Source organism: Myotis lucifugus, unplaced genomic scaffold (assembly GCF_000147115.1).
Source record: "Myotis lucifugus unplaced genomic scaffold, Myoluc2.0 scaffold_22, whole genome shotgun sequence".
NCBI classification, from domain to species: Eukaryota; Metazoa; Chordata; class Mammalia; order Chiroptera; family Vespertilionidae; genus Myotis; species Myotis lucifugus.
In genome coordinates, this window is record NW_005871070.1 from 7,560,958 (window position 1) to 7,572,575 (window position 11,618).

Consider the following 11,618-nt stretch of genomic DNA (forward strand, 5'->3'; position numbering starts at 1 on the left):
TCTCAATTTAACAGACTTCGGATTTAATGGACAAAATGTCCAGTCCATATATCAAATGTGAAAATTAACACCCTATTAATTTTAAAATGCTTTTAACCAAGAGTAGCTTATAATTAAATTAATAGGTTATTTTTTTGTTATTATTTCACTGTTATTTTTGTTTGTTTCCGTTAATCCTCACCAGAGGATTTTTTTTTCCTCATTGATTTTTAGAGAAAGGGAGAGAAGGAGAGAGAGAAACATAGATATAAGAAAGACATATCGATTGGTTGCCTCCCACACTCGCCCAGACCAGGGCCAGGGATAGAGCCTGCAACCGAGGTACATGCCCTTTACTTGAATCGAATCTGAGAACCTTCAGTCCATGGGCCGATCCTCTAACCATTGAGAAAACCAGCCAGGGCCATGTTATTTTAAGAAATACTAGCAAACAGGCCATTTGTTGGAAAAAACACTGTAGTAATGTCACCAACATAAATAAATATTACACATCTACAACTATAATCTACATATTTAAACCCAATAGTCACTGCTCGTAAACAATGTTCGGTGAATGATTAGCACGTGACCACACCGTAAGGCGCTCAGTAATTGTTCCTGTGGTCCTGTGGCATGACTTTCTGTAGTGGTTGTCTCACACATACAGGCAGATGTTCCAATGTGAGCTAAGCCAGGCCCAGCCACCTGCATTTGTTTACTTGTGGTGACTGGTGAATGCACACAATTACCTGACATATTCAGTATAAATTTAAAATTACTGTAATATATATAGAAAACTTTTCTGTGAAATTAAACTTTTCATACATACTTAATTTTAATTACACTAACCTGTCTACATAAGTAAAAACAGGTAAACGAATTTGTCAATTTTTTAACATACACATTCGGAAAACCTACTTTATTATATAATGGACTTTCAGCTTTAACGGACACCCCCTCACCCGAATTAGTCCCTTATATCGAGGTTTTATTGTGCAACTAAAATATAGAGCAATTAACCTGAATAACCAACGGGAGACTAGGTGAACAGAAGTGTTATAACCAAGGATTTACAGAAGTCTTATCGAGACTGACAGGAAGAGCAGAAAATCCGAAGGGTATCACAGCTGCAGAAATCCCCCTGAGAAGCATGGGTTCTCGACCACACACCGGGCTCGCTAGCCCAGAGCACCAGAGGCAGAAAGAGGTGTCAACATAACATCTGGCTGTGAAAATCAGTGGGGATTCTATCCAGCAAAAAGAGACACAGGTGGCCTCTTCAACGGTCAGTGCTCAAATTCTTGTTCCAACCAGTCACACCACAGACACCATCTTTCTTGGGTGAAGCACTTCCCTCCTTATGGCATCAGCCTGGGGTAGAGCAATAGACCCACCTTCTGGGCTCCCTTTAGCCCCACCCTATGGAGGAGTCAGCTGCCTGGGACCAGAGTGTAGAGGTCTGAGCAGACTCAGGGGTATCAGTGACTGAGTTGTGCGGCTCCAGAGCTAGGGCCATTTACCCCACCTTTCCATAAGGCTGACCTGTGCCTCCTCCACATAGAACATTCACTAGCCCTATCCTCCTGACTCCCGGCAGCTCTGCCCAACTCAGCTTGGGCTCCCCAGAAGGTCCTGGCAGAATATGGGACAAACTGGGTTGTGTTACTCTAGGATGGGGGCCATTTTTCCCTCACACGCCAGACTGAAACAGAATTAATCCTTCACACAGCCAAATCTTGGTCTGTTTGGAATGGTAAATTCTGCTGGCCTAACCCTGATGACTCCATGAGACCTCACCCCAATAGGAAGGTCTGCAGGCTCCCAGAGGGTGGCAGCTAGACTTGATTTACACTGGGACTTTTGCTGAGTCGCCTCAGACCCACCACTGGCACCGAGTTTGAACATGTACCAATCTGGTGAACACCACTTATCCCTACATGGTGACTCACTGAGAACCTACCTTATGCAATTCGAGTACCGCCAGAGGCACTTTCAGTGACTGAGCCCAACAGGAAGGCAAAGGAAGGTGTAGGAGGATCTCAGGGTGCCTTGGGCCTTTTGCTGACCTGCACCTGGGCTCGGTACTGGTGGAAGCTGGCCTTGGTGTGCAGCTTGGTCCTTACATGCTCACCCAGGCCCAGCAGAGGCAACCACAAACTATGGATTGCTTTGTAGCTCCAAACAGATTGCCATGGCCAGTCACAGACAGCATCTGAAACTGACCTGCACCAGAGTCCTCCCAAGAAACCCCAGAACCAACACACCCTGTGGCCAGCTTCAAACAACATCAGAGCAGGATCCGATTAACTTCACAAGTGGAATATTCAAAGGGAAATCATGACAAGCACCAGACCCTGCTGAGGCAAATTTCACTTCATGTTGTCAGCACCTGCACAGCAGCTTATACACTGTGGTCGGGGTCAGTTCTCACAGTCAGCCAGCCTGCAGGGGTGACCCCACACACCAAAGAAGCAAGACTCAATTACAACTGGAGGGGCTACATAACTCACACCAGGGACATTCCAGGAGCACGCAGCTCAGGGGATTAAGGAGACTACGCTACTGGGTCCCAAAGGACACCAACTATATAAGGCCACCCTACCAAGACTAGGAGACATAGCAGATCTACCTAATACAGAGAAACAAAGACAAAATGGGTTAGGCAGCCAAAACCATGCCGCCCACGAAAAAAGAGACGAAATCTCCAGAAAAAGAGTTAAATGAATTGGAGACAAGCAATTTACCAGATACAGAGTTCAAAAAACTTAGTAAGAACTTCAACAAGGAGATAACAAGCATAAAATAGGATATCCTATATAATAAAAGGCTAATATGCAAATTGACCGAACAGCGGAATAACCTGTCGGAAGCCGGTCCACCCTTGCTGCTTGACACAGTCGCTGCAGGGAAGAAACATCTGCACAGCATATGTTTCAAGGGACCTGGCGTATATGGCATACTGTTCTTAATATGTTTGCTCCCCTTCTTAGCGCTATGTGTTTTAACCAAGGTCACCTCTCCGAGAAAGGTTGTTTCCCCAGGTGGGGATTTTTCCCTGGAGCTAGGGATTAACAGGACTAAGGAAGGGAATAAATCAGTAAAACCCCTTAACTAAGTGCCAGGCGGGTAGTTAATCACCTTAACTATGAACAATCACGCTTAAGCTACAAAATCTTTACTTAGGATAATCTCCTTCAGTTACTTCCTTGTAGCTTAACAGAACAGTAGAGTAGTGACCTTGGAATGGAGATAACAAACGCCCTAACCTTTGGAATAGAATGGATAGGATTAAAATCAAATGGTATAAATACAGATGTAACAGGACAATAAAGAGAGAACCTGGCTAGAACCTGGCTAGGCTGCTGATCAACTGAATGCTGTCTCCATGTCATTCCTTCTTCGCTGACTCCGTCCACACCTTTGGGAACCCCTGGACCTGCTGGAGTTGGACCCCGACAATAACCGGTCACTATAATGCGCACTGACCACCAGGGGGCAGATGCTCAACAAAGGAGCTGTCCCCTGGTGGTCAGTGTGCTCCCACAGGAGGAGCACCACTCAGCCAGGCTCATGGCTGGTGAGCGCAGCAGCAGTGGCGGGAGCCTCTCCTGTCTCTGCAGCAGCAGCAGCACTAAGGATGTGTGACTGCCGGCTCAGTCGGACATCCCCCAAGGGCTCCCGGACTGCGAGAGGGCACAGGTTGGGCTGAAGGACCGCATCCCCCCCGCCCAGTGCACGAAATTCATGCCTCTAGTAGAAATCATGAAAGAGAACCAGTCAGAAATAAAAAATATGATATCTGAAATGAATAATACACTAGAAAGAATGAATAGTAGGTTGGATGAAGCAGAGGACTGAATCAGCATTTTGGAAGATAAGGTATCAGAAAACACAGAATCAGGTAATCAAAAAGGGGGGGAAAGTGTCATAAAAATGAGAATAGTATAAGGGACTATGACACAACATGAAACTTAACAACATCCACATCATAGGGGTACAAGAAGGAAATGAGAGAGCAAGAAATTGAGAATTTAGATGAAGAAATCATGACTAAAAACTTCCCTCACCTGGTGAAGAAAAAAGACACCCAAGTCCATGAATTGCACTGAGTTCCAAACAAGATGAATCCAAAGAGTGCCACACCAAGACACATCATAATTAAAATGGCAAAGGTTAAAGGCAAACAGAATCATAAAAGCAGCAAGAGAAAGACCAGTAGTTTTATGTTCAATGGAGGTCCATAAAACTGTCAGCTGATTTCTCAATAGAAACATTTCAGACCAGAAGGGATTGGCATGAAATATTAACATTTACTAAACCTCTGTTACTTTAAACATTAAATACAGGAAAGAATTTGGTTGTTAATTATGCTGTTAAGCACTGGGAAAAATACACCTATAATAACTTCTGGTATAATCACTTGCCATTTGAGAAATGATGTATCCAACTTCCTTTGGCTCTTCCCATGGGGACGCTTAGGGAGTACTTTTTTTTTTTTTTTTTCATTTTATACAGGATTAAGCAGAGCTTAGCCCACACTCAAAAGCAAGATTCTTTAGGAAACCAAAGGCTGAGAACTTTCCTTATTCAGAACTGAAATTCCATTGTCAGGGAAATCACTAATACCAAATATCAAGGGAAAACGTCTCATTCCTATTGCAGGATCAGCTAAAGTGAAACCGCTTCTTTAGTTGCTAGGAAACAACCAACTCATTATATGCCATTATCAAAACCCTAGAGAAGAAAACTGGCATCTGCTTCACATTTGGGGTTACTGGAGATTGAACTAAAAGCACTGAAACTGCTGCCAAAATCTCCGGTCTCCAGGGCTTACATTGTGACCACAGCAGGTGCTGACACCAGACTAGCCTTTGAAGTTTTCCTTTCTGTAGGTCCTTTTCTAATAACTACACTTATATTTCCTGTATCCCACATTTTCAAACTCAAAGTTTCTAAGACAAGACTTCCACATTTGAGTTAAGTATATCTATGTTGAGCACAATTTAGAAAAAATAAGTAGTACTCAGGAATCTTAATAACAGAAAAATTTTAAACTATTAGTTATTCATTTAATGAAAAGTACTAGATATTTATGCCTTTAGTTATTTAGTGTCAAAATCAAAAATAAGAGAAAAGTGTTTCCAAATCAGGAGAATAAAAAGGAACACATACTGCCCTAACCGGTTTGGCTCAGTGGATAGAGCGTCAGCCTGCGGACTGAAAGGTCCCAGGTTCGATTCTGGTCAAGGGCATGTACCTTGGTTGCGGGCACAGCCCCAGTAGGAGGTGTGCAGGAGGCAGCTGATTGATGTTTCTCTCTCATCGGTGTTTCTAACTCTCTATCTCTCTCCCTTCCTCTCTGTAAAAAAATCAATAAAATATATTTTTTTGAAAGAAAAAAAAAAGGAACACATACTGACAAATCTAGTACTCAAAATGACATGGCAGCTTTTATCTGTCTAGTTTTCCTAATTGATCATAAAGTTTAACTTCTTTCTATGGCCTAGCCTGCTTTCTCATAATGCATCACAAAATACTTTAATGAACATAACCATATTTATTCATCAGTCTCTTCCCTTCCTTTCAGCAGATAAAGTTGGAAGGAGGTGGGGTGAAATTATGCAGATAAATGACGAGACATTGGCAAGTTGAAGCCGAGACTCCCTATACTACTGTTTGTGTGTCCAGAAAAACAGGTCACTTTCAGAAGATGCTGTTGGTAAAAAGAAGGCGACAAACCACTGTCCTTCACCAAATTACAAAGAATAATCCTGGTAGGGCTCCCCCACCTTAATGTAATCCTTTGCCCCACCTCTTACTCTAATGCTCACCTAATTTCAGTTACTCAAACCTGCCACTCTTAACTAAATTATGTTCCCTTGATATTACTTCATACTTTTAATCTCAAACAACTCAGTTCTACTCCATCACCATGCTTACCTTCTCTCAACCTGATCTTACCCACCTTCCTTTGTGTTTTATAAAACATCACTTCTGCCTAGGGTTGCCAGATTTATCAAATACAAGTAGAGGAGCCTCACTTAGATCAGTTTAAATATCATATACACAACAAATAATTTTTAGTGTGAGCAATTGGAACATACACATACTGTGAAAAAGTATTCATTGTGTATCTGATACTCAAACTTAACTACATATATCCCGCATTTTATCTGGCAACCTTATTACCACCCTACTGTGAGGTACCTTGATCCTTGACATTTTTCTCACTTTAATAGAAACTGTTTTTCCTCAATAATACATCATTTCCAAATTTCATCCATAAAAAAAATGCCTAACCTTTCTAATACCACTCCTTCTCTAAACAAAACCAATTTATATATGACTTTTCACATCCATACCTCTCTCAGCTACTCAATCACTTCTACATCACAAGTGATTTTCTTTTTTTTTATATGATTTTTTAAAAATATATTTTATTGATTTTTTTACAGCGATGAAGGGAGAGAGATAGAGAGTTAGAAACATCAATGAGAGAGAAACATCGATCAGCTGCCTCCTGCACATTCCCTACTGGGGATGTGCCCGCAACCAAGGTACATGCCCTTGACCGGAATCGAATCTGGAACCCTTGAGTCCACAGGCTGACGCTCTATCCACTGAGCCAAACCAGTAAGGGCCACAGGTGATTTTCAATTATTTGGATCCTCCAATTTTACCCAGTCTCCTGATACCTCCTAACATGTCTTCCTGACAATCAGGCCTTGACTTCAGTGTTTCCCTAATTAGTGCCCTAGATATTTTTCTCCTTTAGACATTCTGCCATGCCAATCCTGAATCCAACCACAGTTTTGCCCATGTCAAATTTAAGTGTCATAGAGTAGCTAAAGAGTTGGCAAAACTAAAAATTCTGATATTTAGCATCCATTGGGCCCTTGCTGCTACACAGGCATCCTATCATTCATATCTTCATCTCTTTTATTATTATTATTATTATTATTATTCCTCTGAAAGCAGTTAAAAAGCACTGCCTCTGGACCATCAGAGGCCCAAACCTGATTTCAGAGCCACCAGCATTAGTTATTGTGACCTGGGATAATCTATTAATAAAGTAAGAACTCCTTGGCCCTCCCTTGGACATACTGAAGAAAAATCTTTAAATGGGAGAATAGAACATGGAGAATAAATCTGAATTTTCAACTCCACAGATAATTTTTATGAATACAGAAATTTGTGGTGATCCAAGATGGTAGAAGCTACATTCAACTCTTCCCAGGACCAAACTGGAATTACAACTAAAGTATAGAAACATCATCCTAAATAACTAACTGAAAACTAGGTGGGGAGAAGCCTTATAACCAAGGACTTATAGAGGCCACAACAAGACTGGTAGGAGGCGCGGAGGCACAAGAGGGCTGGCCAGGCTCTCACGGGCAGCAGCTGAAGTTTTGGAGAAATATCTCAGCTGTGGGGAGTGGTCCCCCTGAGAAGTGCGGGGTCTAAACCCCAAGCCGAGATCCCAAGCCCAAACCACCAGAACCAAGAAAGGTGCACAAAATATATTGCTGTAAAAAGCAAAGGGTTTCTGTCTGCCAAGAAGAGATGGCTAGAAACACAGACATCCTCTTAAAGGGCCAATGCACAAAATTTCCTTCACAGCCACTCACCCTGGGCTCCGGCAGAGGAAGGGCAGAGCATACTAGAGTTATGTGGGGTTGATGGCTCTGGGGAAATAGCTGAGAGGATTCCTGTGCTGAGTCATTCCTCCAAACTACAGCAGCCATCTTTCTCAGGCAGAGCATCACCTCATGCAGCATCAGCCTGGGGGAAAGCAATAGCCCCACCACCCATTGGAATCCCTCTCATCTCACCATGTAGAGCTTATGCCCTACTGAGGAGTACAGCCCAAGGCTCTGTAGTGACTGCACCTAACAGACAGCCTGTAGGCGAAGGCTGATCTCTGGGTACTTTGACCTGCCCCTGGGCCTGGTGCTAGTAAAAACAGGCCTTGGTGCACAGCTTCTTTCCACATGCATGCAGGCCCAGCAGGGGGAGCTGCAAACTATGAATCGCTGATAGCTCCACACAGGTTGCCCAGGACCTGTCACAGAGTCTGACATCTGTCTGTACCACAGTCCCTCCAAAGAGGCCCAGAACCAATACACCCAGTGGCCAGTTCCACACAACAAAAGAGCAGGATCCAGTAAGCTTCATAAGCAGCATATCCACAGGGAGATCTCAGCAGGCACCAAACTGTGCTGAGGCGAATTCTACTTTGTGTGATCAGCACTTGCACAGCAGCCTGCACACTATGTTGGGGGTTGAGCCTGTCAGCCAAACTAAGGGTCAATCCCACACATGAACAGACCACAGGTCACCTACTACATAGGGCCACTGTAACAGACAGGAAGTCATGGCATTTCTACCTGATACATAGAAACACACACGAAGAGGCAGCCAAAATCGGGAAACAAAGACACAGGCACCAAATGAAAGAATAATGAAATTCTCCAGAGAGCTAAATGAAATAGAGGTAAGCAATTTATCAGATATAGAGTTCAGAGTAATGATTACAAGGATGCTCAACAGCATGAAAAATGACATAGAAAACATAAAAAAAGGACCAGTCAGAAATTAAGAATGTCATATCTAAAATAAATAATACACTGGAAGTACTAAACAGTAGGCTCGATAAAGCAGAGGAGTGAATCAGCTATTTGGAAGACAATGTAATAAAAAATACCCAATTAGAACATCAAAAAGAAAAAAATTATATAATGCTGGCAATTAACACAATTATTCTATACTTTCTGACAGTATTCAGCAGTAGATAAAAGAGGTTAGGTTATGGCAGGACGTTGACTGAGAATATGGAATTGGGATCCTGCCCCTCCTCTCTTACCCAACACTCCACAAAATAATAATAACAACAACAACAATAATAATAATATACTCTGGTTCCTGCAGACTTCTGATCCTTTCACCTCTTTTCTCAAAACATTTTCTTCATTTATAAAAGCAGGTACTAAATATAAGTTTGAACTTCAGGCACAACCTTTTTGTCGCCTAATTAATTTGTACTATCAGAGTTTTTTTAAATAAGAGAAAGTTTATTTAGAAAGTTAGAGGCAAAGAAGAGCCCTCAGAGCTTAGGAGAGAGAAAGGTAAAGGTGACTAGCCTGGGGAGAACAAAATGGGGAGAGGAAAGGTGCAGGTTCCAGGACGAAGAGCTTGCTGTACTATCAGGTTCAATCTCACTAATTCTGCGGGAAACTCCCTTTGCCCCTCTCCTGAGGGCACATGCACACATGCTCTCTCTTCCATCCTCAAGGGCTCACCAGCAATGATGCTTTTGTCACCTGTTGGAATTAGAGATTTAAAAGGGCCCCTGTGATTTTAAAAAGGACACACAGAGGTAGAAAAGAGAGAACTCATGCACATCTGGCTGGGGACAGGCTACGGGTATAAATATGGGGATGCTACATCCCTGAGCTGGAAGCTTAGCCTGCATCTGCATCTCTTTTTTTATTTTTTAATCCTCACCTGAGGATATGTCTTTCATTGATTTTGAGAGAGAAACATCAATCTGTTGCCTCCCATACACACCCAACCGGAGATCAAACCCACAACCTGGGTATGTGTTCTGACTGGGAATCAAACCTACATCTTTTTGGTGTAAAGGACATTGCTCCAACCAACTGAGACACCCGGCCAGGGCTTTTTTTAAAAATTGTATCTCTGTATCTCTTATCACTGACTTGAATCTCTAATAAGTCTATGGACACTGTGGAAAGCTGAAGTATTTCTACCGTCGGTGGCCATTCATAAAGGCTTAGGAGGAATTCTTAATCATTTCCTGTTGAGAATTATAACACTAATATAGAAGGGGAAAATTCATATTTAAAACATTCTCACAACAAAATAAGATATTTCCTTTTGGTGTTTCCAACTTTCTATTGACTCTAACTTTTATTATAAACTAAACTGAGATTTGCTTAGAATTTCCTTTGAAAAAAAAAGAGAGAGAAAGAGGGGCTGTTACCCACACAAATCAAGTACAAGGTCAACAAGGAATTGGCAGAGAAAGGGTGTTCTTGAGAGTAAAACTGAAATAACCTATTTTGGAAACTGAATGTAAAAGAGGAAGAGATGCAGCCAAGAGACTTAAATAAATGTACTAGGAATAGGATGACACTGAGTCCAGAGACAGAAGAGTACATTTATCAGACGCAAGCAGCAGAAGAAAGACATGATGTTACAATGAAAAAAGAAGAGTTTCAGAATTCAAGACATATTTCATCTACTTGATTCACAACTGGAAATAATTATATGTGTGTGTGTGTGTGTGTGTGTGTGTGTGTGTGTATTATGAATACATACATAGGAATATCTGTGATTAGAATTGTCAACCTATAGCATAGTACCTGACCCAAAGTAAAATCTGAATATGAGGTAACTACTATAAATAGGTGGAGAAAATCCAAATTACTTATTACATTTTCCTAGAATATAATTAATAAATTCACAGCTACTAAGAAAAAAAATAAATTTATTCCTATAAATAACATATAGCTCTTCTGATATTTTAGATAATCCAATCAACTGTTCTCTTCCTTAAGAATTAATTGAAGTTGATTGGGCAGATATTATATACACAAATATATAGCCGTATGTACTCAAAGTAAAACAAAATTTTATTTTGTTCTGAAGCACTATAGCTTCTATAATTTTTTCTACATCTGAGTAATTTCTGCACTGCCCTTATAACTCATATTGGCCACAATGAGATTAACCATAAATCTGAAGAAGGCAGATTACTTATAAAATAGATTTCCCCATCTTACTGCAGCCTCAACAGAGCAACAGAACAATATAAAATAAGACACTGGATTTTTAGTACTCATAAATAATGGGAAAGATTAAATCACATAACAGTGAAATTTGATTTTGGCGCCACATAACTCATTATACATTCAGTTTATCAACTGGATTCTTTTGCAAAACATCTGAAACCTAAATGCAAATTTTAACAGCTCTCCAATAAGCAGCTGCATTAACCACAGTGTGCCGATGATAAAATGATACTCAATGCAAGTTTCTTACCTGCCTCAACAGTTTTTCAATGGCTGACATTACCATAAGGCCTCTCCAAACAACTGGTGCAGTCTCTTCAACCAGGAAGCCCATAGACATACTACAACAGTAAATCAAAAAGACAACTAATTTACATAAGTTCATCAACAGTATTCTGAAAAGAAGTATAAAGTAAAAAAGATATGCTCACCAAGCAATACCATAATTCAAAAGAGGCTTCATTAGGTTGTCTGAAATTAAAAAAAAAAAAAATCTCTTTGAGAAGAGTCATATATAAACATAATGATTTGTTCTCATCAAAGAGTGCCAAATTAAAATACAAATAGACTACTCATACTCCTGCTCTTTTAACCTCCAACTAATTCATCTCACTTTACAACAGTTTAAACATTTGTCAAGCATAAAACTAATATTTCGAATAGATGTAACTTCTAAAAATGGTTGAGATATTGTTTTATTGAGAACAATTCGTCTAGCATTTTCAAATATGCTTTTAGAAATACCTCAATAATGTTGTCCACCAATTTTGTTCACATATATAGATACATAGGTTACATACATATGCTTTAAAAAATAGCTCATTA

General features: G+C 40.8%; 1 protein-coding gene across 1 annotated transcript in view; it reads right to left on the reverse strand.

The window, feature by feature from the left end:
- Positions 1-11,618, reverse strand: part of NUBPL (nucleotide binding protein like) — a gene marked incomplete at its 3' end in the record, with an annotated part of 206,430 nt that overhangs the window by 107,768 nt on the left and 87,044 nt on the right. The window contains exons 5-6 of the mRNA XM_006085884.3: positions 11,225-11,264; positions 11,044-11,134 (exon numbers count right to left, since the gene is read on the reverse strand). Coding sequence (XP_006085946.3) covers positions 11,044-11,134; positions 11,225-11,264 — 131 coding nt within the window. The remainder of the gene's footprint in view (positions 1-11,043; positions 11,135-11,224; positions 11,265-11,618) is intronic.